We start from the raw sequence: 25,855 nt of genomic DNA on the forward strand, positions 1-25,855 counted from the left end.
ACACTTTCTTCTAAACCAGCAGAGTTACCTGGCTGTCTTTGTCTGGGTGGTTCTCCACCCACATCCTGGGCAGGTGCACATCTGAAAAACCGATGTCCAGATCGAAACCATACGGGTGCAGCGGCTGACCCGGCACAACGCTGATAACCGCCTTGCAGTCAGTCCTCTGAGACACACACACACACATATCAAGACAAGAGGGAAAATCCTCACTTCAGAGAACACATTAAATCCTACACGACAAAAGGAATGAGTCTTTTGAACCCCCCAGAATCTATCATGGAGTATCGTAGAGCTCCATGCAATACATTTTCAATCATTGTTAAGAAATATTCCATGAAAGTCCACTTCTATGCTGATAACGCTGCTAAATCAGGAGTCGGCTCGCGGTTTTCTCTGTTTCAACCATCCAACCATACAGAAAAACTTGAAATATTGTTCTAGACATGTATTTAAGAGGGTTTTCTTTCTAACAATTTGTTTGTACCTCAATTTTCTCCTGTTGCAATTTCTTTGTGTTTCTCAATCAAAGAAAAATTTGACTTTTTTGTTCTTTTACATAAAAGTGATATTCTAAATATTTTTTATTGTGGAGCTACTGTTAAAAAAAAGCTTCTTTTTCCTATTTCTGTATCTGGCCAAGATAACAGAAGATGTGTTTAAAATTGACAAATATTTAGTCAAAATCTTCCTAGCTGCCTGCAAGAAAACAATCACAAGACTCACAAGACAGACTCGCCAACACAGCAGGAATAGGAAAAAAACTGTGAAGGAAATATATATTCAATGGAACTCCTGAACTATAACATAAGAAGTCAAAAAGAACTTGGGAGGGAAAAATGGACCATCTACAAAACGACAGCGTCATCAGAACTCGTTCATGAAGAATGTTACAAAACCTGGAGACACAATGCATTATTTTTGTTTTATGTTTTTGTATATTTGTTTTTATTGCACTTCTGTATTTCATCTGTATGTTTCAATTATGTGTTTAAAAAAAGAAAAGAAAAATGTATTTTTATACTGCACTCTTAAGAATAGGTTAAATGACCCAAAGGCATTATGCAATCACAATGGCTTCTCACTTTACTGTCAAACTTTCCCAAACAGAAACTTAACCAATAAAAGATAATTAAATCTGAATAATTAACAGGATGCTTTGTGACATATAACATGCTGTCAACATTAAACCAAAAAAACAGGAGCAGCTCACCTTTGTCTTGATTTGGTGAGTGTTGCTCTTCAGGTAGACGATCTCGTTCGGCATCTCCACTGACATGTCCAATGAGAACTCTCTGAGAAAAGCAAACATGAGCACTGAGCATGTTACCATGGAAACCGGACCTGAAAGACCATGTGTGTTTTCTTGATTTAGCTGAAATAAAGAGTCTACGTTTGATTAGAAAATTATTGATCTGCACCAGATGAAGTTAGTTCTGGTTTTGCATCGTTGATAACTTTTCAGAACTCCTCTGCTTAGGTTCAAGCTTCTGTTTGCAACAAGTAGGTTTCCAGTCCACATTGGAATTAAGTACTTTTAAATGAAGAGGCAACCAGAGATGTTATTCCATTCCATTCCATTCCATTCCATATGAAGACTACAGTTTAGGATCCCGAAGGTAGACTTTTTGTGCGTCAATACAGGCGTCTGTATCAATTCCTAGACGACAGAAGATAATAAAGTCTGTGTGGATGATGGATTTCTCCCAGATGGAGCAGAGAATGCATCCACAAATGTTCTGTATGGTCATCACCTCTTTTTCAAGCTTCCAGGAGTAGCTGGAAGTCTTCTTGAAAAACGTGAAATACTGAACAGACACATGAAAAAGTGTTTTAGGTTTCTGGGTAAAGTCTGTGATGAACTCAGTTGTCTCCTTAAGCCTGATTCACATGCACCCATGTGGGGGTTGACCTGCATGGGTGCTGCATTTTTTTTGGTTATGGAGGGTCATAGAGAAGAGCGGCTGAATCTCAAGTTCCCTTGAAGTTCTTGTTACCATCTTAAGGGACATCATAAAAAATGGAACGTATAATGTCGCGTATTGTGAGGTATTTAAAAGGGTAATAAAGGTCACGTCCACTTATGACTTAACGGTGATGCTATTCTACAGTGCCTTTATAACGCACTCTAGTTGCACATGCCCAGTGGGGGCCCATAAGATGGCCAAACAAACACACAAACAATTGGGGGTGTGAGAAAAAAATCGATTAGCCAAAATATCGCGATAGTTTATTTGGTGATACTTGTATCTAGTCAAAATGCTGTCAGGGCGATTTAGAACCTTAAGGAACATTCATTCTTTGGTTTTTTTATTTATCCTGAAAAATATTTTGTTGTGGAAAATCAGACAATGTTGACTGTTCCCTTTCTATATTTTAAGTTACCAAAATAAAAGCACTATTAATTTGTTTGGCTAAAAGCAACTTATATGAGATACAGTTGCAGTGCTTAACATTGTGATCATTAAATAAACTGAATTTGACCATTTTTTTATAATGGAAGACATATTGAAATTCAGTTAGAGTTTTTCCGAAGTCATTTTTTAAAGAAAAAAAAGAAAGAAAATATGTTCCGGTAAAATGTTGGGGTATGTATCGGCAGACTCTTGCCAATTCACAAACACTACAAACAACACTCTGATTATCACATGTCTAACAGTCAGGCTGAACACATAAAAATCTGTGAAATTACAAAAAGCTTTTGTCTTATTCTTAAAGTGGCCTATATCATGCAAAATCATCTTTTTTGAGCTTTCAAGTGTATAATAATGTTAATTCCTCACTATAAACAACCCAAAGCGGTATTTTGATGCATTCACACATTTCTGAGTATTCCTCTAAAAATCTGAGCACCAGCTTCTCCCAATCCATTAAAACAAGTGGGTTATTACTTTGTGATGTAGATAAGTGAGGAAGAGTGTGCGCTGCCAGGACCACTACCAGGCTAACACACACACACACATAAACACACACTTTCCCCGCAGAGGTAGCGGTGATCAGCTGAACACTGTCAAACTATCGTCGTCCTACTTTCGGGCAGGTAAAAGGTAAAAGGGCTGCAAAAAATAACTAATATTTCATTTAAAATTTCATTTTTGAGTGTGCCAAAAGTAATATATTATCACATATATGGATAAAGTCTACTCTAAAAGACTTAAGAAAAGCAAGATATAGGCCCTTTAAGATTCACTTCACAGAAATGCATCTCAATGTATATTCAATACACTGACCTGAATACTTAAGAGCTCAAACAGTAAAACTTTACAGTAAAACTCACCTTGAACTTTGCGACTTGTCAGTCACACAAACTTTCTCCACTGAGACCTAGAAACACAAAAAACGCAGTTATTAAAAAAAAGAAAAAAAGAAAAAGGTCCAGCCAGTCCAATACTTTAGCATCTAAAACACCTTTTTCCAAAATTCTTTAATTGTTTTGATGTTTTTATACCTTGTTTCCATCATGAAACTTTTAGAATTTGTCATTAAAACTACCATGTCAACTTTCATTTTTTAGTTCCCATCCTTCTCTGGGTGATATTTTGTTGATTGACATTTAATGATCTGAATCATTTAAATTTATAAATAAATGTATTTATTTATTTATTAGATATAAATAAACCAAAAAAGTACATCAGTGTTAAAGTCTCCCTGCTGATTGTTGAAGTTTCATAGTTTAAAATGATTTGAATTTGAGCAGAACCTCTAGTTTCTTCGGTTCCTGAAGTGTATTCTTCGTGAAAAAGGCTGAATACGGAAGAGTTTTTGAACTCTGGTCCTCGAGATCTCCCACTCCGTTTCTGTTAAAAGTTCTTCACTGAACGAACCGTTTAACAAACTGATGGAGAAAATCAGCTGAAAGAAGTTCAGGTAGAGCTGGAAAACAGGTCGGATAGTAGATTTAGAGTACAAGGATTTGGTAGCCCCAGTCTAAATCAACCTAGTCAAACTACACTACATTAGTTACACCTTGCTGGTACCAGCTTGGACCCCCCTTTGGCTTTAGAACTGATTTAATCCTTGGTGGCATTGAGAGTTTGGTCCATGTTGACAAAATCACGCAGTTACTCAGATTTGTGGAATGCACATTCATGATGCCAATCTCCCATTTCACCACATCCCAAAGGTTCTCTATTGGGTTGAGATCTGGTGACTGTGGAGGCCATTTGAGTCCAGTGAACTCATTGTCCTGTTGAAGAAACCAGTTTGAAATGATTCTAGCTGTATGACATGGCACCTTATCCTACTGGAATTAGCTTTCTTAAAGTTAAAGTACCATTATCTGTCACACACCTAGGTGTGTGAAGTTTGTTTTCCGCATTTGACCCCCTCCCCTGGGGGGAGCGTTGAGCTGCAGACACAGCCGCGCTCAGGAACCATTTGGTGGTTTAACCCCCCAATCCAACCCCTTAATGCTGAGTGTCAAGCAGGGAGGCATTCGGTCCCATTTTTAGTCAGTCAGGTCCAGTTTTGAAGTCACGACCTTCCAGTCACAGGGCGGACACTCTACCACAAGGCCACTGATCACAACGTGGTAAGAGAGGGATGGAAATGGTCAGCAACAATAATCAGGTAGGGTGGGGGTATTGGAACCACGCTGAATTGGTACTAAGAAAATATCCCCCAAACCATGACACCACCACCTCCCCACCACCTGAACCATCGATACATGGCAGGATCGATCCATGCTTTAATGTTGTTGATGCCAAATTCTGACCCTACCATCGAACACCGAATATGGCAGACGGAGACTCATCAGACCAGACAACGTTTTTCCAATCTTCTATTGTCCAGTTTTGGTGAGTCTGTGTGAATTGTAGCCTCAGTTTCCTGTTCTAAGCTGACCGGAGTGACACCCGGTGTGGTTTTCTGCTGCCGTCTTTGTCCCTATTCACCTTTTATCTTTAAAGAACAGGGTTCAGTTTCTGACAGTGAGCATCCGATACAAATACTTCTAAAATCCACCGGCAAATAATCAACCCAGCAAAGGTAAATGGGCTGAAACTGAAAACTTGGACTTGTGAAGATCTGCTCCTCCTCTCACCTGCGTGGTCTGGTTGAGCCCGTCGCTCTCCTGCCAAGGCGCCACACTCCCTGGCAGAGAGAAATGAATTCGCCCTTCACTGACCACCAGCTCGGACACATATGTGACCTTAATGAGGACGGTCGCTCCAGGAGGCAGGTTGCCCACGCTGATGGTGAACACGTCCTACAGAGAGAGGAGAGCATGATGCTCCACAGAGTACAACCAGAAACAACTCTTCAATGGAAGACAGCTGGAGACGTACAGGAGCATCCTGGTCCATCAAGTACGCTCCATGGCCTTTTTCTACCGCCTGTCTGTACTCCTTACGAGCCGTCTCTTTCTCCTTCACCTGAGTTCCAAAAAGTCTGTCATGATCATCAGTATCAAGAACGAAAAGGAAGAACCATCAGACACCAGTGAAAAGAGGTTACCTGTCCCACCACATGCTTTCCGTTGATGAAGGCCTCAAAGCCACACACAGTGGCGGAATTGCCCAGCGGGAAGACATACTTGGCCTCGATAGGCACTGTGCTCAGGTTAGTGTATTTTTGGAAAACGATGACCTGTCAGAAGACGCAGGAGACGAAGCTCAGAGCTGAGCTCTAACATCACAGCACATATGAGAGACCAACATCTCACCTGGGAGAGCAGATCTATCAGCTTGCACTTAACGTGAATAGACTGCAGGGGGAGCTGCAGCCCTGAGCTGTCCTGCAGTCCGGCTTTCACGTCTTCCCGAGGATTTTTAACGTTTTCGGCCTGCTCCTCGTCCGGTCCCAGCTCTACACACAAAAACATTTAACAGTTTTCTATTGTCATAAGAGCTTTTTATCGACGTGGTGTCCTCTCCACCAAGTTTTGATCCAGATTCCAGCTCAGACGAGGAAAAAAAAAGACATGGATCTAGTCGTCTGCCGGTGGATCCATCAGAAAGGGGCGGAACCGGGAACTGGTCAGAGTTGTTTCTACATCACACCAAAAAGCTTTTTCCAACAACTTTTTTTTCTGCTAATTTACAACAATTTAAATTAAGAAATATACTAAAATATAATCTTAAGCTGAAATGTCTTTATACATGTCCTCCATCATGAGAAAAATGTCACAAGAGCACAAAAAACCCAATTCTCTTTGGAGTGGCGGGAGAGAGTGTAAACACAGAGCTCTCAGTTATGGGTGATGGAAAGGGGGGTGGGGTCAACAGCTCCGCCCACAACTTAGAGGTGATTTTCAAATGATCTTCTATCACTCTGCAGAAAATATGTCCTAGAAAATGGCGCACATTTTTATATTGACTAAAAATTTCATATTCATAATTAAAATACTAGTTAAAAGAAAAAGTTGAATTTAAAAAGAAAAAACAAGTATTTCCCTCTTACATGGCTCCTAGTTTTCACCACAGAATGTTAAGTGAATGTAGGTCAGTTTGCTATTTGGCTTGATCTGGTTTGTGGGGTTATTACTGCCATAACGGATGTTTTTATGAACACTAACATAGGGGTAAACCTGTGCTCACCTTGACTCCGCTGATCCAGCTCAGTGGCAGAAGTGTCGACGGTGGGTCTGAACTCCTTCAGCTGTTCTCCATCCACGCTGTAGCGAACCACGTACTTCAGCTTCACCTGGTCGGGGCTGTAGACGACGAACTCGTCGTCCTGCAGAAAACAACATGAGCAGCGGAAAAAGCCGGCTTGATCTTCTACCCATCAGGGTGGCTGCGTCTCACCTCAAAGTCGGATTGGCTGATCTGGGTGCGCCGGATGCCGTGCACGCTGTGGTGGCCCAAAGGCGCGTGGGTCAGAGTGGGGTCCCTCTGCCGTACATCCTTGCAGTTTCCCAGGGCCACGTCACAGACCAGCAGCAGCCGGGATCCGTCTGTCTCGCTTGGTTTGGAGTACTTCAAGCTGGTGCTGTGGACAGAAGGCATGAACTCGTGAAGGTGGAGAACACAGCTCAACCCAATTTGTTTGTCTGAAAACAGAAATTGTGTTCAAGGAAAGAAACTCTTTCTGGATCAAGACTTCCACCAACCTCAGGGAATCACTGAAGTAAATCCCGCTGCCCAGATTTCCCACATCTGTTCTTTGAATCCCATGAAGCTCCACACCGACGCGAGGAAGCAGCAGACCTCTGGAAACATTTCATGAAGCAGCACAGAAGAAGCCTATGAGGCAAAGAACTGTCCAAGAAGAACAGGCCAGACCTCTAACAAAAGCAATCTGATTTAATTTATCCTTGAAGATAACCCTAAGAACATAAGAAATGCTTTTCTCAGAGAAACAAAAGCACCTTTCTGACTAGGAAAGCAAAATCTGAATTTTAATTCAAATCTATCTCTGATAATCTTAGCAACCCAGCTAAATTCTGGAGATAAATAAAATCACTATCTGGGCCCCAGACCGAATCAACTCTGCCAGAAAGTATCATAGTTGATTCTGTTTTAGTACAGCAGAAGAAGAAATTGCAAAGCAATTCAATGAACATTTTATATCTGCCAGCTCAGTTTCCAATGTATTATCTCAGCTCACATCCTTTCATTCAAATGCTTTTTCTGCATCTTATCCTGTAACAACTGCATTTCGCATAAAGCCCATCTCCTGTGCTGAAATGAAAAAGGCGCTGAAACCAATTGACCCCAAAAAAACCCTCCTGGTCCAGATGACTTGGACCCCCGTCTCCTAAGGCTTGCTGCAGATTTTATAGCTGAACGCCTTGCCCACATTCTCAATTTGAGCTTTAGAGCATTCCGATTTGAACAACTACACATTTCCACATCATCAGTCCTCACAAAAATTCTCATGTTATTCTCAACTAAAACATTCTCTAACATCCAACTGTGTTTTATGTGAACCTCAATCAGGCCTCAGGGCCACAGTACAATAATAGTGTCTGACACAGATGACATAATCATGCCTTGGATAGAAAACTGCATTGAGCTGCTCTCTTTGTTGATCTAAGGTCTTTGACTCTGTTGATCTGTTACGACTATACAGACTACGTAACATCGGTGTGGGTGATTCTGTCTTTGAACAGCTTAGAGACTTTCTCTCAGAAACAACCCAATGTGTGTTTGTTGATGGTGTGAAGTCACCCAAACAAAACGGTTTACTTCTGGCTCCAACCAAATGAAGTCAATTCAATCGCCATTCTTTCGCGACAGAGACATTGCCCCGTTGGAGCCAGACAACACCACTATATAGTGATTGGTCGGTTTCTATGGCAACCACTATCACCAATCAGGAGTGACCTTGTCTGAAGTCCACACCCCTACACTTTAAAGAAAGCTCGGGCAAATCTGTCAAACGCGTTGAACGTCGGGGCCAGCAGGCTCCACCTACTTTTAATGAGGCATCTCATTAGTCCGTTTATAACTTGAATAACTTACAGAAAAAAATGAGATGAATAAAAATAAGGGTTAGCTGGAACATTTAAAAAAAAAGGTACCAGAGCAAGAATGGTTGTTCTGTGAAATAGAATTACTGAGTAACATCTGTTTATTTCTTTAAAGAAGTCGATGGGATTTTAGTTTTTTGGAGCCAGCAAGTACTTCCTGTTTGGAACGTGAAAGGGGAGGAGTCACTCGGTCCAGTTCTCATATAGAGTCAATGGTTTTAACTTATTAGGATGCAGAACAAACTTTATTTTGATTATATTCAAAAGTTGTTGAGGGTTATTGTTGTTTTGCTTGTTTCTCTTGTTTATCGTGTTTGTATTGAAAATTTTATACTTTGAATATTTAATCGTCGATTAAATAAACCAAGAGACCAAATTAGAACCTTCCCCTCACTTGAAAACATGAGACATATTTAAAAATACACCATAAAAAACATTTACAGAATAAAAAACATTTTGATAATTATTTTTTTTTTTAGATCTATGGTGTCGATTTTAAACAACGTTTATTTTTTATTTAAATTCCAACAGATAGTTTTAACCTATTCTCTTGTGGGGTGCCTCAGGGCTCTATGCTTGAGCTTACCTAAAAGTCAAACATTTTATGCACATTTATGTGGGAGAAAACTGTGTGAAAAAGCCAAAAAACACTTTAAAAATCTGTGGATTAGAGGCAAGGAACACAAGAAAGTGTGACTTTGATACATAACTGACACAAAAACCTTTTTGGCATAAAATGAAAAAGTTCAGTCAAAATGTTTCACTGCTGAGAATCTTTATGTTTGCATCATAAAACCATAAATATCTAATAGTCTCATCTCACCGGGACAAAATCCCAACAAAGTTGCTGGGGCCTGATGAATGCAGGAGGGCTCTGGTGTTGCCGAGTTCAGCGTTGAAGGTCTGAAGCTCCGCCCTCCTGCTGACACGCACAATCTGGTGGATCTGCAGTGAACTGCAGCAAAGGAAATAGGTTTTTTGTTAGCCATCAACAGCTCAGGTGATCGTAGGAAAAGATTTTTATTTTCTACCTGTGCTGCAGCAGACGGGCAACGTCCTCAAACTCTGAGCTGCTGGGGGGAACGACTTCCACGCCGCACCTCAGTGCCCGGTATTTCCCCACGCTGGTGGGGGTGGAGCTCCTCAGCGTCATCTCACTCACGTTCAGAACATCTCGAATTAACTGGAGGACATAGAGAATTTTGAAGAGCAGCAATTTCCGATACATTTAGGATCTACATAAATCAGTTTCTACCTGACAGAGGTCGAGCTTTTGAGACAACAAGCTGGCGCTGGGCACTGGGGGGCGGGGCTCCCTGTGAGGTAGCAGCGTGTACACCTCCTTCAGGAGAGACCCCGCCTCAAAGGGATCCCCGTCCTTCAGCTTCCTCTGAGCCTGAAGCAGCAAGCCCTCGGCCCTGCTCACCTGCAGACACACAAGCATCAGGGAAAGAGACGAGCCTTCCTGTCTGCACCTTTTCTCCCAGCAGAGGTCCTCACGTCATTCAGGCTCAGCTTGTCGATGGAAACCAGGAGAACGTTGGAGAGGCGACCCAGAGCCTCGGTCCACAGGAGCTCCACAAACGCTCCCACCTCCTGCGACACGCTGGCTGTGTTCAGCCGCTCCTCCAGCAGCAGCTGTTGATCAGCAGGCAGATGAAGCGCAGGTCCAACAGAAAACATGCAGAGCAGCGGAGGCTTCATCAGCTGTGGAAGCTTCGCTCTGTTGCTTGGATTTGTCTCCTCAGATTATTCACTTTTCTGTTTGTAGAAACCTCTGAAGGTGGATTTGTTCTTTGGCTGGAAAGTTCTGCAGACTCAAATCTCAGGTTTTATCCAACTCACTACTACTTATTTAATGGACCATTTGCCGCGCTCTCCTTTTTTTTTTTAAGGTTCCTGAATTTACAATCCAAAATCCAGTGCCCTGGAAATATCCCAGAAGTCTCTGGGAAAATCCGGTGTGCATAAATGTTGACTAGATTGGTGAATTTTGACCAAACTGTATTTATTGTGTTCAAACATTTTTTTATGTATAATAAAGTAAGTCCATTTCTTTTTTATAAAAGTCTTTATCATCAGAACACAGTGGGTTCATAAACAGTTCTCGTAAAATGTTCACATTTATTCGATTTTTCACTTTGCCAAACAGATGATCTCATATGAAGAAACAGTAGTGACCATGTGACAGAACTGTATTAAAATGCAGAGCACTGTGTCGTATTTTAGGGGACAGGACCTCAGATTAGACTCAGTTTCACTACGAGCAACAAAACTGTAAAGAACAAAGATCCCTCAGTTCCAACAGCTGGTTTGCATCCGTAAACAGGAAGTAGAAGTAAACCTTCCTCTCCTCACTACATTTTCTAATCATTTAGAGATTTTTAACACTTGGAGGCGCTATAACTCTGAGTACTTATATCACTGATTATGTAATGTACCACAGTCTAAATACCATCACTGTTTTCTGTGAACCTTGACAGGAAGGTTTCAGTTAATAGTTGTTAAACTATTAAACTAATTCAACTATATTTAGAACAATCTAATCAATTTATCCAGGCTATAAATCAATTTTCCTTTGTAGCAGATATTGCTTTTACCAGTCAAAAAAAATATTTTGTAGGAATTCCAAATTTTACTAAGAAAATCCTACCTTTTTATATACATATATATATATATATATATATATATATATATATATATATATATATATATATATATATATATATATATATATATACATATATATATACATATATCACTAGTAACATAAAAACTGTTTTTCACAAATGATATTCAACAGAATCAGATCTAATTGAGTTATGAACTCATAAATGAATGTCAAAGTGCTTCAGTTCTTTGCAGCGATGCTGGCCTTAGTTTCTTGTAGGTTTTTTGTTGGCAAACTTATATCAAGTCCTGAAGCTTGCGTCTTGGTCTGTATTCAGACTGCCTCAAACCAGACGTTTCTGTTCCACGTTACTAAAGATGTCTTCACTCATTGGTCAGAAATGATGGAAGTCCTGCGCTTTGCAGGCCTTGTCGGATTGGTTCACTTATTCAGACTTTATATTTGTGGCCGTTTTGGTCCAGCTGCTCCGCTCAGAGGACAGAACAAACTCAGAGCGAACCGAAGCCCAGACAGATTGGAAACCAACGGACAACCACTCTGCTTCACTTTAAGTGAGCTAAATGTATCTCCACTTAACAGACATGGATATACTTGTAGTAAAATTTTGGTCAGAACCTACTAAAATATGCTGGAAAGTAAAAACCTAAAAATCTTTAAACACCTCCAATCCCCCAGAAATTAAAAAGAATTCAATTAAGATGGACCGTCAAAGATTGCCCATCAACATGGAAAGTGAGGAGAGTAAGCAGAGTCACAGTTTCAGACCTGCTGGAGGGGGGCAGAGCCCAAGTCCTGAATTTGGGGGGACATGCTGGGCCTGATCTGCAGACCGGACATCTCCATGGAGTCCCTGAGAGCCTTGTACACATCGAGAGCGTCCTCTGAAGTGGACAGGAACACCAGCTGGTCCTTCACCGCCGCCTTCTGTCAGAACAAACACAAATGTAGGTTTGGTCAAACTTTAAACGTAACCCCTCCCATTATCCCCAGTGGAGGGGGCCCTTCAGGGTCTTAAATGGCTCTACCTCTACTCTGATATGTTGCGTTTTGTATATCTCATTGACTGTATATGAGACCTGGATTTAGTGAGTGTAATGTCACCCATAAGAAATTATTTACTTCTTAGTCCAATGACATGAAGTAAAATTCAGTTGCTATTTTGGCCGTCGCCATATTGGAACCAGATACAGTGGACTACACGAATTCTGCCAATCAAACGCTGAACGTTCTTTTGATTCCCCAGTTTACAAGTTTAAAAAAATATATCAAGAAGAAACATTAGCGATTAGCGTAAACAAAGATATCAGAGCAAGAATAGTTATTCTGAACAAATAGAATGACTGATTAATAGCTGTTTATGTCTCTCAATAGGGTTTTGGCTTCTTGGAGCAAGCAGGTACTTCCTGTTTGGATCCCCCAGTGGGAGGAGTCAACTCAGTCCTGTTTTCATATGCAGTCATTGGTAGTTCCACAGAGAAACTCAGCTGGAGCTCAGTTCGCTGCATCGCACCTTTGCTTCTGCGAGGTCCATGCAGTACTTGACCACTCGGTAGCGCCGCCTCTGATCCACGCTGACGCTCTGCAGCTCCAGCACACACCAGCTGTTGTTCTGCAGAAAAACATGCATGAGCGCTCCAATCAAACCAAGGAGAGTAAAGACAGACAAGGAATTAAACAGTCATTTTTTTATACTGAATTTTTAAAATGCATTGCCAAATTCCATGTTTAATTGTAAAATGTCAAATACATTTGAATGTGAATTTTGGTACCAAATTGTTTTGTTTTCGGAACAAAATATTTATTGAATGCACCATGTTACCTGAATTTGAGTATTGACAATAGTTTGGTTGAACAAGTGACTGAAACCAAGCTTCTGGGCATCAAATTAGATGATCAGCTCTCTTGAACAGATCAGATTAATCATATAGTATCCAAGATGGGCAGAGGTATTGCCTTGGCTCGGAGGTGTGTGCAATATTGTCCACCTTCAGTCATGAAGCCAGTTGTACAGTCTCTGGTGTTGTCACATCTGGTGTATTGCCCAGTCATCTGGTCTAGTGCTACATAGGGGCATCTAAGAAAATTACAACTTGCCCAAAATCGAGCTGCCAGGGTGGGTCTTGGTTGCTGTTATTGGACCAATGTGAATGAGATGCATACCACTTTGGGTTGGTTGAGGGTAAAAGACAAAGTACAACTCAGTCTTCTATGCTTAATGCACAACATCATTTTTTTTTAAAAAATGCCCACAATATTTGGTAAATAAAGTTTTGTACAGTGGATTTTGTCATCAATATCAAACTCGTCAGGTCAGCTCTGGTGATTTGATTGTTCCTTTTTCAAGATCTAACTGTGTGAGAAGAACAGTGCTGTTTAGATCTTCTGTTGCATGGAATCAAGTGTCTGGAAGGACCAGGCTTATTAGTAACAAATATCATTTCAAAAAGATTTTAAAACTAAGATACATGGACTACTTACAATAACTAACGATTTGCATGATTTGCTGTTATGAAATGTATTTGTTGTTGATATGTTGCTATGTGTTTTTGATATGCTGGTACAAAAATGAAACTGCTTTAACTTATTCTAACATGTGAAGCTTTTAAGGTAAATATGATGAATTAGTCAACGTATTTAGTGAAATCATTTTCGGTTTTTGTGAAATTGGTAAAAATGTATGTATTTTTTGCGTATGGACCCCAGGAAGACTTTCGACCACTCTGTGGAAGCTAATGGGGCTCCAAACTAATAAACAAATAAACCAAAAAACAATGAACGTTTGAAATCCAATTGATGCGATTTTGTTTAAGATTTTATTTTGAAAAATGTCAAATCTAATTGGACTGTTTTCATATTAAAGTCTAAATTCTAAAATGCATTTTCACTTTGAATTATCCAATGGCAAACTGAATTGAATCAATTTGAATTATTGGTGAAAAATAAAAATGACATAGAATCACAGCCTCACCTTCTCAAAGATGGTGTACTTGGCCACTTCAAAGTGATCGGGAAACTTGGGAAGGTTAAAGTCCGTCCCAGCATAGATTCTGTACAAATTCAAACACAAATCTGCATTTTTTTACTTTTTACCAACATTTTTTACATGAATCCTTGGCTAAAGCTGAACGAATTGATATGACATAAATGTCTTATCACTTTAAAAATGTAAATTTGTGATTGCCATGGCAACATCAAACAAAACATTTGCTGGGTACAGGGGCCAAAAACTCAGGAATGTGAACTGTACTTGTCCTGATGCTGTGCTGCATAATGTTACCATGGCAACGCAGTTGAAGTCCTATTTTTCTGTGCATTGTGATGGCACACATGTGAATCCTTAACGGAGAGTTTTTCTAGACTTTAAAGGCGGTGAAGGGAGATGAAAAAAGTGAAGGGAGGAGTGGGGATGATGAGCATTCACCTGAACTTTTCCAAAACATTCCCACTTTGAATATTTTCCTCAGCCGGAGAATCAGGCGCAAAGTCTGCAAAACACAAGAATGCGTTTAATCCAACAAACGTATACAACACTTTGAAATTCTGTGGGCGGAGTTTGCTATGGCTTCCTGGCCGAGCTGGCACAGATCCCAACATAAAATAAAAGAAACTATAGAAAGAAAGCAGGGCTTTGACTGGGCTCCCAGTAAAACGTCCCTCACTGACAAACGGTCAGAAGTCACTAATTACATGTTAGCTTATATCTGTTACTAAATAACCTAAAACAATTAACTTTCTTCCACTGATACACAGTTTGTGTGTTTGACGCCATTTACCGTCTTTAAATATTGAAAGGAAGCGTGATGTGAGGCAGACTTAGAAGAATGTGAAGTAAAAGCAGAATACTGTGAACTAAAACTTCCACCTGCATGCCCTTGTACAGGTTTGTCCATTCTACACCCACAGGCCCGTATCCCCCCCCCCCCCCCCCCCCCATTAGACAGGTGTGTTTATTTTAAATTAAATTAAATAAATATTTAGGTTTTTGCAGACTGGTAAAGGGATCCTGTCCTTCAGAAGGAAAATCTCCAGTGATAGACTGGCGACCCATCCAAGGTGTACCCAGACTTTACCCAACAGTGGCTGGGATAGGCTCCAGCAACCTTGTGACCCCAATGGGGCTTAAGCCGGTTTGGAAAGCCTGCAAGCTGCATTTCCACAAACCTCTCTGTGTGGGCGGCTTGAGCCTGGGTGGGCTGGACACACTTGAAGGAATCTCCAGCCTGAAGAGCTCCACAGGCTGACGGGCGCCCATTTGCGAGCACCTGAGCACGTAATCTAGGCCGACCACGGGAATCTTGTGCTTCTGGACGCTGCGCAGCCGACTGGAGCTCAGGCAGCTGACATCGGTGGTCACCACTAAAGAGCACTGTGGGAAATTTAGGGTGTTAATGGGGGTAGAAGATGCAAATGTTTCAAGGAAAGGGAAATCTCCTAACCTGTTTATTCACCACGAAGGAGATTTTAGCTCCATTGTCCAAGAGCACAGACTTGTACCTTTCCTTTTCCTTGTAAGGCAGGTTCTTGAGCTCCAGGACGACCAGGCAGTTCTCGAAAATGCCCATCCTGGATGAGCACAAAAACGGTAAACACAAGCTATGGACAAATCCTGTGGTCACATGACCTTCTGGTTTGTAGCATTGACTGCAAATGTCCCCTGGAGGGAGTGAGTGTGACATCAGCCTCGCGGCTCCAATCACATGACATCAATTCAGTCGCCTTTTTTTTTGTTTTTGCACCACGTTGGAGTCAAACATTGTCAGTATGCAGCGAATGGTCCAAGTCAGTCTGAGCCAACGTTTCTATGGCAACCACACTCGCCAGTCAGCAGTGAGCTTGTTGGAAGTGCCACACCCCTACCACATGAACAAGTGCTTGTCAATCAAACTACTGGAGGTGGGGGCCAGTGGGCACCGCCTTCTTTTGTTGAGGTATGTGATTGGCCAGTGTATAACTTGAATAACTTGAACTACGAAAAAACTATCATGAAAAAAAATAGCATTAGAAAAAAAATAGAATAGGTTACAAAAAGGTATCAGAAAAAGAAGTTATCCTGACAATAGAATAACTGAGTAACAGCTGTCTATTTCTCTATAGAAGTCAATGATACTGTAATTGTTGTTGTCAATCCAAAACTTTATTAACAAAGTTTGCTTAAAAGTTCCTTGTTTATTTAAAAACTCTGGTTTTGATTTTTCCCTAGCTTGTTTAGACAGAGAATCGTTAGATACAGGTGTGTTTGTGCATTTGGGCGTGACTGACAAGAAACTGTTACTCATTCCCACTTACTTCCTGAAAAATGCGCGTCCCCGCACCAAACGTGAACGTATTTAATATAATGTGCTGACAGGACTCAATTCAACACCTGTGCACCTGTAAAGTTCACCTGACGGAGGAGAACTTTTCTGTTGCTGCGAGATAAAAACAAATTATAACATCAAACAGCAGCGGGGTTGAAAAAAAAACAACTCTTACATTTTAGTTTTACTCAACAAAATACAGAACCCGGAAGTAGTGTTTTTGTCTTTTTCTGTGTCAGTTTACGTGTTAAAATAAAAACTGTCACGGTGGTACTTACGTGTTTTCGACAAAAAACCTGAACCTCGGTCTGTTTTGAAGTCAGCAATCTTGCAACAGCTGACTGCAGGAAGCGAAGACCAAAAAAAAAATATCAATGCTAATGGTTAGCATCCATTTCCGGAGCGGGTCCTTTCAAAATAAAGAGGTGATAAAATAGGATCGAACCGGTTTGAAATACACAGGACGGACTGTGTATTATCTGTGCTGCTCTCAAAGTTAAATTTGTATTATTATTCGTGTTACTATTATTCAAAGATTTCTCCCTAAAATACGAAAAAGTATTTTGTTGTTGTTGTAGTTCATTTCATATTTTTAAAAAACCCAAGATACTTTTCTGATTAATTTATTCATTCTACTGGCAAATGTTTATATTTATAAATACTAAGCTAAACATAAAATGTCATATTTTCCTAATGGTCTATATCACACTCGTCTAACAGAAAAGTTCACAAAATAAATAATATTTGTGAATCTTTGCGTATGTAATTTAGCCCCCTGCTGGGTGTTTTTCTGGCCTTTTTGCAGAAAAACAGCCCCATACTATGATGCTTCCTCCCCCATGCTTCACAGTGGATATGGTATTCTTGGAGTTTTATTCACTATTCTTCTCCCTCCTAACAAGGCGAGTGGCGTTTAGACCAAAGAGTTCTATTTTGGTTTCATCTGACCACATGACCTTCTCTCAATCCTCCTCTGGATCAATCAGACGGGTCTCTGGAGAACTTCAGACGGGTCTGGATGTGTGCTGGCTTAAGTAAGGGGAGCTTTGGAGTTCTGCAGGATTTGAATCCACGAGTGTTTCATTTTGTCACTGTGGTCCCTGTTCTCTCCGGGTCATTGACCAGCTTCCCCCCGTGTCATTCTGGACTGTTTCCTTGCCGTTTTCAAGAATATTTCTACCACACCAGGTGGGATCTTGCATTCATGTCCAGGTGGAGGGAGATTGTCAAGGTTCTTTTATTTCTTCTGTTCCTAATAACTGCTCTTACACTTATTTTTCTTCACCAATAATACAAATAAATTCTTTAATATTCAAATAATGTGATTTTCTTATTCTTCTTTGTCTTTACAGACCATTAAAGACAAACCTTTTATAGTGACATACCGTTTATTTTGCACATTTTTCCAGATATATGTCAGGTGTTAAACACATACACTGCAGTATCAAGATGAAGTCTAATAAACTGCACAAATAATCAGGTTTTTGAAAACATTTAAAGGAAAAAGTCCACAAACTGTTTCAGAGCAACGCCTCTGGTCCAAACGTGAAACTGTCAGGTATCAGACATGTTTCTGATTTTTCCTAATGATGGTTCTCGCGGCTGAACGATGGTTCAAACAGAATGACTGGAGGCTGTGTTGGTGCCGGCTGCAGACGTCTTTCTTCACTTTATCCATCTGCTTGTTGCGAACAACACGCTGCCTCGGAGGAAGATCAGAAGTGCAAGCTGGAAATCAAAGTCGTGGAAACAAAGTGAGAACACGGCTGCCTGCAGGGCGACTTCTCTGTCTTCCCTTTGATTTTTGGATTTTTATTGTTTTGAAGAAGAAAAAAACAAGGAAAAATCGTTTCAAAGTTCTGGAGTCATTTCCTCTGAATATTGTTAAGAATGACCAAATCAAATACAGTCGACTGGTAAACATGCAAAAAAAAAGACACAAAAACACACTATGGGTTGCATTAAAATTACACAGCAGCAAACTAAGTCTCTTGAATAAATGTTTCCACTCACAGGTCGTTTCTTTTATCCTCTATAAAGAAAAGCTTTTTATAAATACAAATTAGGTTTTTCTGCAGCTAATTCACAGTCCTAAACTATATTTTATTTAAATTAAACAGGACAAAAAAAAATCCCCCAACCCTCTACATGTTTTAAATTAAGCTTCTCTTAAACAGTTTTTAAAGAACAAAAGAGCAAAATTTATGGAGTTTTTTCTACTTTTTTATTAAAAATCCAGACCTTAATTAGTTTAATAGAAGTCAGCATGTAATAAAACAAAAAAAATTAAGTCTGGAGTAAATCGTCTTTTTGCCCTGGACATAAAAGTACCAAGCCATCTTTGGGCATAATTTTCTTATTTATTTTGCTAAAAAAATTTGAATTTATATCTGAGAAAACTATCATGCGTCGTTTGTTAACAATTCTTTCATGACAAGTGTTGGAGGCGGTTAAAATTCAACTGTTATGGTTTTATTAGATATTAAATTCTGGCATATTTAAGGGCAAGTTTTTTTATTTTTTTACAGGCAGAATGCTTGACCCTAAAGTTTCCCTTTTGTCCATTTTTTTTGGAATTCTTTTAGTTAAAGTAAAGTCCGTCTCAATGCAACCTTTATTTTCAGGGTCTTGATTTCTGAGAGTCCAGTGAGCGAATGTCTGTGTTCTGGACCTGGATGGATCTTTTACATAAAGCCAACAGCTTTGAGTCATTCTGATGTTCCAGATAAGAAGAAACCATTAAACATCTCTCAGGTTAATCAAATATTTGATTTTTTATGACTAGGAACGATTCTAAAATGCAAAAACAATAAGCCAAATTTCTCTCAGAGCATTTAAGAAAAAAGCAAGCAATCACAGAATGAGATTTTCTCGTTTTTCTGTAATCCAACTCATTACGATTGATTTTGTTTTTTTAAATAAAAAGCTATTTGTGGAAAAAGCCGAATACAGGAACTTTATTAAGTTCAAGAGAACACTCTTTTGCTCCTCACTCACTGCTCATACCTCCCAACTTTGCAACGATGCTTCCTATCACCAGCAGAGGGAGCTGTAAGGCCGATTTCTTATGTGAAAACTGCTGCTCCGACAGCATGAGCCTCAGTTTACGGAGCTCATTTATGGTGTTTCTGTGTACTGATACATAATAAAATAAACTGACTGAAGAAAATATAATTTTGCCCGTTAAAGTAACGTGGGTCCCAATTTTCCACGATATCAGTTTAGCATCTGCGTTTGTTTTTGAATCCTTTTGATGCTAAAATTGATATCAAAAGAAAAAAGACAGATTTGACAAAGCTCGTTCACTGAGATTTATCTCCAGATGGAACATTCCTCGATGGGGTAAATCACATTTCATTTTTTTTCAATTTGTGCTGAATTGAGCACCTTTTGTTATTTTTCTTATTTTGAAAAACCATAAAAAATACATTTTATTTCATAAACTTTTCATCAGGCTTGAGGTTTATTTGTAAAAAATGTACTTAAAAAGGTTTTGATGTTAGAGGGGTCAAATCTTTTGTTTTTCCCCTCAGACAGACGGCAGTCATAAATCAGACTATTACTCCCTTTGTGTTTCCCTTATCCTTAAGACTTATTTAAGCGATGTCTCGTTCTTCCTGCTCCTTTGACATCTCCTCCTGACCTAGAGAGGGAATGAGGACTTCAGTACTGCAGCAGTTCCACTAAAACGGACCTAAACGTTTTATGGATTTGGTTGAATCATGCTGGAAAAGGCTAAACATGGCAGAAAACACACTCTTAAACCACTTTTTTCTTATTAGTGAATCTTGTTTTTTATTTATTCAACCGAATTCTTGAGTTATTTATCTTGGGATATTTTTTTGGCTTACTTTTTGGAGAATTATGTTTTGGGGTTATGGTTTCATTTTAATCTAATTTATCGGTGTGTGGTTATTTTTCTTGAATTAAAATAACCTATAAAAAAGTACCTGTTTAACCTTGGAGTTGGTTCACTTAATAACCAAAATGACAATTTTATCCATGTATAAACCTGGATTGGAATACTGAATTAAAAACTACCTTAAAAACTCTCCATTTACAGTTATTTGACTTTATTTCCTCTTATTGAACTGAGAATATCTGAGATAGAAGCACATGAAGTCAAAGCGTTGGAGTATCTTTCCTATCCTAAAATAAATAACTTCTAATTTTTTACTTTTCATTTCCAACACCCTCATTTCTCCAGGAGAGAAGCCAATCTGACTGCTGCAGTACACCATCCTGTCCACCAGGAGGAGCTCTGGCTCCAGCTGTGGGCTCATCAGCTGTGTGATCGGTGACCCAGTAAGTGGTGGTTAGTTTGAGGATCTCATCCAGCTCACATGCCTCCTTTTGGGAGCCACACATGCTCATCATTTTCCAGAACACCAGTCATCGCCTCAAACGCCACACATTTACCCTCCTGACTGATCCCACTCATGCAAAACAGCTCCAGCTCCTCCACGTCTCTCCTCCACCCTCCTGTCCTCCGTCTGCATCTGTTTCCTCTGCCTCTTTTCACATCCTGCTCTTCAGGACGTCGCATGAGCTGGGCAGCGGCGCCCTCCATCTCTCATTAGAAAAATCAGAAATCAAACATCTTTGAAGTTTGTACTTTAGAGGAAAATGTTCAAGAATTGAATTCCAGATTTCTTCAGCACGGGGCGGCCCACTTTCCTTTGAGACTATTGACCTACATGAGACAAAAAAAAAACATGTTAATGTGTATTTTTAATGACCTAAACTGCATGAAGAATGATGCAAGAATGATGCTTTGAAGTAATGAGGCAGCTTTCATCAGAAGGAAATATCTGGGTGACACGCTAAGTTTTGAATTTTAGAATTTGTATTTCTACAGATGTTGTGTTCAAAGACCCAAAAAACACAGGATGCATGAGAGAGGCACTTTGGGGTTGATTGAGGTTAGGTGTTGATCAGAGCCTGGAGTAGACCTCAAACACTGAAAAGTAAAGTGCGGATGATGTTAAGGTGACGGTGCCACCTGCTGGTGGCACTGTCACATCACACCTGTGAGTGTAGTAACTGTGTTCGGAACCAGAAAGAACTATCTTTATTCAGAAATATTTGGCTAAATTCCAAGAAGAAATCACATTTTTATATGACAAAATAATATCTTTGTTTTGCAATACCAACCTCCACCTATAGGGGGAGTCAGGAAGACATCCTTGAAGATCCAGAACGGACTTAACTAGAAATAAAGAAATAACTTGAACACATAAGTGAATAACAATAAGCCTTGAAGTTCAAAACAAAGTCAAAACAATTTGAAAACAAACGTATGTTGCAAACTTTAATGTAATGATTTAAATGTTTCCATTTCCTCCTCCGTCTCTGCTGGAATTTTCTCTTCATCCAATTTAATTTAATGAATAAAGAAACAACAAAAATCTTGAAATATATATACTTACTGGCCACTTTACAGCTGTGAATCAGGAGCAGATGAAAAAAATGCTGTGAGATAAAGATTGTATTTGATGCATAGAAATGTCGTTGCTGGGCGGGGGCCACAAACTCCCTGCTTTGCTCCATTCCAATGCACCACTTGTAGACTAAAAGATCCACATTTATCTTTTGTTTTCCTCAACTCCGCCCACAACTCAAAGATGTATTTCTAATGAACTCCAGCTGCTCTGCAGAAACTACGTCCTAGAAAACGACACACGCTTTTTTGATTTGGCCTAAAAAGGGCATTTTCATGACTAAAAGTCTACTGGGAACGCTCTGAATATTTGATCTTAGATCTTTGAGACACAAGCAATTGCAGTTTTCTGATTCCTTATTAATCAGTGCAACGGTGACGTTCCAGATTACAGATGAGTGGACTGAAAGTCCATGAGTTGAACTCCGTCCTGCTGCCGCCTGATGCATCCTCATTTCAGATCTGTGAGGAAACATCTGCCTCCGACAGATGGAGGCAAGCAACCCACCGGAACAGAAAACAGCTGGGACGGCACCTACAGACAAGGAAAGGTGGGAGAAAGAGTGAAGGTGTTTGGATCAGCATCACCCACTCCAGCAGTATTAAATAGATCAAGCAGAAGGAGCCTTCATCACTTCATCACTGTGTCGATTTATAGTGTTTTACCCCCCAAAAATGACCAGATCACAAATCACTTTGGTGCCAGAAACCTGAAAAAAATAAAAAGACAGGAGAGACCTGTGTTTCCAGATTCTTCTTCTGAAAAGTCTCTGTCAGTTTAGCATAACCCCCCCTCACCCTTCAGCTTGGTTGATTCACTTAAGTCAAGCATGTCAAGCCGTCCCCCCCCAAGCACCTCCACAAACTGTGTACGATTTTCTTTGATTGCAGTCGGCTAAATTACATTTTTACTAACTGTAAACGTGTGGCAACACTTTTGTGCGACTCTTCTGTGACACTTTCTAGTTCGCTTCTGAAATGTCAACTGGAAATAAAAGCAAAAGGAAAAGTTGTCCGTGAGGGCGACCGCTTCCAGGACAAGTGGAAATGTTTCAGTGTAATTCAAAACAACTGCATCTTCTAAATTTGCCAAGAAAGTGTAGTTGTCAAAACACAACCAGACAAGACTTACCAACTACAACAAGCTAACTGGGAATGGACAAAGCAAAATTCACAGTCATTTTGGTAAAATCATATTTAGATGGATTTGTATTATTTGTCAAGAAATGAAAAGTAAGCCACTGCCAAAAAATGAAATACTGCATTTGCCTTTAATGTTATTATCACAGTTCAAAGACATCAGGCTGAATGGTTGCCCCTCAAATACGGTCATATTTTGGCAAAATGTTTGGACAAAAAGTTACTTTTTGCATGTAAGTAGGGCGGGGTTAGGGTTCAAACAGGGGCGGTCAATTCAGCAAAGTGCATTTTGGCTTTTCGTTTCGTAACCTGTGCATTTCGTGGATTACGTGTGGCCATCATCAATTTCCATAAGTTTTGTGCTAAATATGCATAAATACGTGTAAATAATCAGCCAGAAATCAAAACAAGGGGACCAAGTACAAGTCCCTGTGGTACACCACGACCAACTGCTGTGTGAGGAAAAGTCACACAGGAATCCATCAGAAGCTTTATACATCAACCTCAACACGAGACCACACTCAGTAAATCAGAGTAACCATTGAACTGAAATAACCTTTGAAATGAAGACCAAACATCAGCAGCAACTCCACATGACCTCTATTCAGGTCTCTGATCTGGATTACCGAGAGCAGAAAAAGGATGAAAGGTTTATCACCTCTCCGTCTTCATCTCTGGGATCCAGCTTCTTTGCCCTTCCATCTCACATTGTGATTCCTGCACATTTTAGTGATAAATCTGGTGCTGAAGAGTCGCCTCCCGGTGCCTTTTCTTTTTTTCTTTTTCAGCGGCTAATCATTCTGGAGTATCACCTCCTCCTCCTCGTTGAGGATGTGTGTGGGAGCAGTGGAGCTGCAGCAGCACGTCCCGCCTCTTGTTTTAAGGAGGACACGCTCCGTGAACACTGAGTGCAGCTCCGCTCTGCCGCCAAGCTCTGGCCCGGGGCTCAGGAGACCCGTGCAAAGACATCCGGTCCCTGTGTTTGTTTCTGCTGTGAGCGGCGCTGCAGCAGATTGCTCCGCACGCCACACTGATCCCGACAGTCAAGCTTAATGATTCTGTGAATTCTCTGCTCTTGCTGATCGCCGTGGCAACCCCAAGCCTGAGTTTAGGTGCACTCCTCCAACAGACGCCCTGAAGGTGAAGTCAAGTCAGCAACTTCAGGACTCTTTTGAAAGTGGAAGATTAACGCTGTGGTTTCTGCTGCTCATTTGAGTGAAAGCTCCTGCTTCGCCTCCTCGGCTTCAAGTTAGCATCATTTTGTTCAGTCTGTGACCTCTGCTGAGAAATCTGTTTGAAGTGGAAATCCCTGAGAATTAGAAAAGGATGCCGGCGTGTCAGTCAATATTCTGTCCTTCGCTCACGAATTCAGCGCTGCATCAAAAAAAAAAAAAGAAGAAAAAACTCTTTAAGGATGCCGCAAATGTTTTGCTCGCAATTCATTAAAGTACTCCGGCTTCTGCAGTCGTAAAGCTGTGATTAAGGGGAGTTCTGTGTTTGTCGCTTCATGGAGCGATTAGCTTTTCATCACCTCATCACCAGAACGACTTTAAAACACAAAAGTTTCAGATGAGGAGCCACTGGAGTTTGAGGCCCGAGTAAATGTGCAGGTTCGACATCCGTCCTCCTAATCTGGAGTCCATAAACATGTCCGCCTGACCGCCAAATCTGTTTAAAGAGGGGTTAGGGTCAGCTTTTGAAGAACATCATGAGCAGGTGAGATGCCACTGACCTGTTTTAATGTCCCAAAGACGTTTCTGCAGTCTGAATCTGAGAACTGGACCCAATGAGAGTGATGTCATCCATAGGAAATGAAGTCCATTCAGTCGTCATTGCAGTGCATTGGTCTGAATCATCATTTTATGGCCGATCAGGAGCGAGTTTGTTGGAAGGCCACACCCCTAAATGTGTCAATCCCATGTTTTGAATGTTGGATGTGGGGGCCAGTGTTTGGAACCACATGCCTTCATTGACGCATCTGATTAGCTGGTTTATAACTTGAATAACTTGAAGAAGAAAAAAAAGGATTATCAAGAACATGTGTAACCCTTGTGCTATCCTAGGCACTTTAACATTGGGAGTTGGGTCATCTAGACCCACTAGACAGTGCGCAGAACCTTTTTTCTTCAATGATTTGTGATCTTCACTGGTGTCCATGGATTACATGAAATCTTTCCACCTTTATCCACCTTTGTCATGGTAGAGAGAACACGTCAATGTAAGGGGGGGGGTCATCTAAGATAGCACAAGGGTTAAAAAAGGTATCAGAATGGTTACAGAATGGCAATAGAAGGGATTTTGGCTTCCCGTTTGGAATGCCATGGGGGGGAGGGGTCACTCTGTTCAGTCTTTATATGCAATGAAAAGGTGTGACTCATCATCTACACATGGAGACAACTGTTAACAATGGAGAGCCTCAAGAACGACTCACCAAATGAAGTCCAAGAACACGATGAAGAGTCATCCAGGAAGTCAGAGGAACAGTGACTGGACTGGAGTAAAAGTACTGGAAAGCCTTAGTGACAAATGGATATGGCATGTCTGCAGGTCAACCCTGCATGGGACACATTGAGCAAAAATGTCCACATGGACATTTTTTTCCACAGGGACGCTGCAAGGAAAACAGCTCACAGTGAACACTTATACAACACGCAATGGTAAGTAAGTGAGGCGCAGGTGTGTTGCAATATATTTTTACATTTTTATACCCCTCAAAGTGTTCATGTTTTGCACGTGATAAGTGGGTTTTCCTTGTGTGCAGCCTGACCTTTAGAAATGAGGAATTTTGCACAATTGTAGCGCCGTTTGTGTAAACATCCTACTGGAATCCTACAGTGTACAGATACTCTCTATTTTTCAGGACGTCTCTTGTGGGGGACGTACGAGCCTCCAGGGAACCGAAAGACTCAGCTGAGTCGCCCTGAAGAGACAGC

The 25,855-nt window shown here is 40.5% G+C and overlaps 1 protein-coding gene and 1 long non-coding RNA gene across 12 annotated transcripts in view; one reads left to right on the top strand and one right to left on the bottom strand.

Annotated features, from left to right (window-relative positions):
- The window catches only part of parp4 (poly (ADP-ribose) polymerase family, member 4), a 42,660-nt gene extending 25,912 nt beyond the window's left edge, over window positions 1-16,748 (bottom strand). For 10 of the 11 annotated variants that reach the window (XM_011489975.4, XM_078940205.1, XM_011489973.4 and 7 more), the window contains exons 1-21: window positions 16,621-16,748; window positions 15,482-15,608; window positions 15,207-15,411; window positions 14,467-14,530; window positions 14,014-14,092; window positions 12,556-12,654; window positions 11,811-11,969; window positions 9,914-10,051; window positions 9,669-9,839; window positions 9,445-9,596; window positions 9,237-9,368; window positions 7,052-7,150; window positions 6,747-6,930; window positions 6,537-6,675; window positions 5,663-5,805; window positions 5,455-5,586; window positions 5,286-5,372; window positions 5,042-5,206; window positions 3,278-3,324; window positions 1,214-1,295; window positions 29-166 (exon numbers count right to left, since the gene is read on the bottom strand). In XM_011489975.4, coding sequence (XP_011488277.1) covers window positions 29-166; window positions 1,214-1,295; window positions 3,278-3,324; window positions 5,042-5,206; window positions 5,286-5,372; window positions 5,455-5,586; window positions 5,663-5,805; window positions 6,537-6,675; window positions 6,747-6,930; window positions 7,052-7,150; window positions 9,237-9,368; window positions 9,445-9,596; window positions 9,669-9,839; window positions 9,914-10,051; window positions 11,811-11,969; window positions 12,556-12,654; window positions 14,014-14,092; window positions 14,467-14,530; window positions 15,207-15,411; window positions 15,482-15,607 — 2,541 coding nt within the window. In that variant the 5' untranslated portion in view covers window position 15,608; window positions 16,621-16,748. The remainder of the gene's footprint in view (window positions 1-28; window positions 167-1,213; window positions 1,296-3,277; window positions 3,325-5,041; window positions 5,207-5,285; window positions 5,373-5,454; window positions 5,587-5,662; window positions 5,806-6,536; window positions 6,676-6,746; window positions 6,931-7,051; window positions 7,151-9,236; window positions 9,369-9,444; window positions 9,597-9,668; window positions 9,840-9,913; window positions 10,052-11,810; window positions 11,970-12,555; window positions 12,655-14,013; window positions 14,093-14,466; window positions 14,531-15,206; window positions 15,412-15,481; window positions 15,609-16,620) is intronic. The other variant, XM_011489972.4, reaches the window with a different exon arrangement.
- Window positions 16,749-17,240: 492 nt separating this feature from the next.
- On the top strand, window positions 17,241-17,716 carry LOC144988895 (uncharacterized). Its single transcript, XR_013652970.1, has 3 exons — window positions 17,241-17,376; window positions 17,468-17,573; window positions 17,695-17,716. It is a non-coding gene; the product is annotated as an uncharacterized LOC144988895 (long non-coding RNA).
- The last annotated feature ends 8,139 nt before the right edge of the window (window positions 17,717-25,855 follow it).

This window comes from Oryzias latipes, chromosome 21 (genome assembly GCF_053564925.1).
Source record: "Oryzias latipes strain Hd-rR chromosome 21, Olatipes_Hd-rR_3.1".
NCBI classification, from domain to species: domain Eukaryota; kingdom Metazoa; phylum Chordata; class Actinopteri; order Beloniformes; family Adrianichthyidae; genus Oryzias; species Oryzias latipes.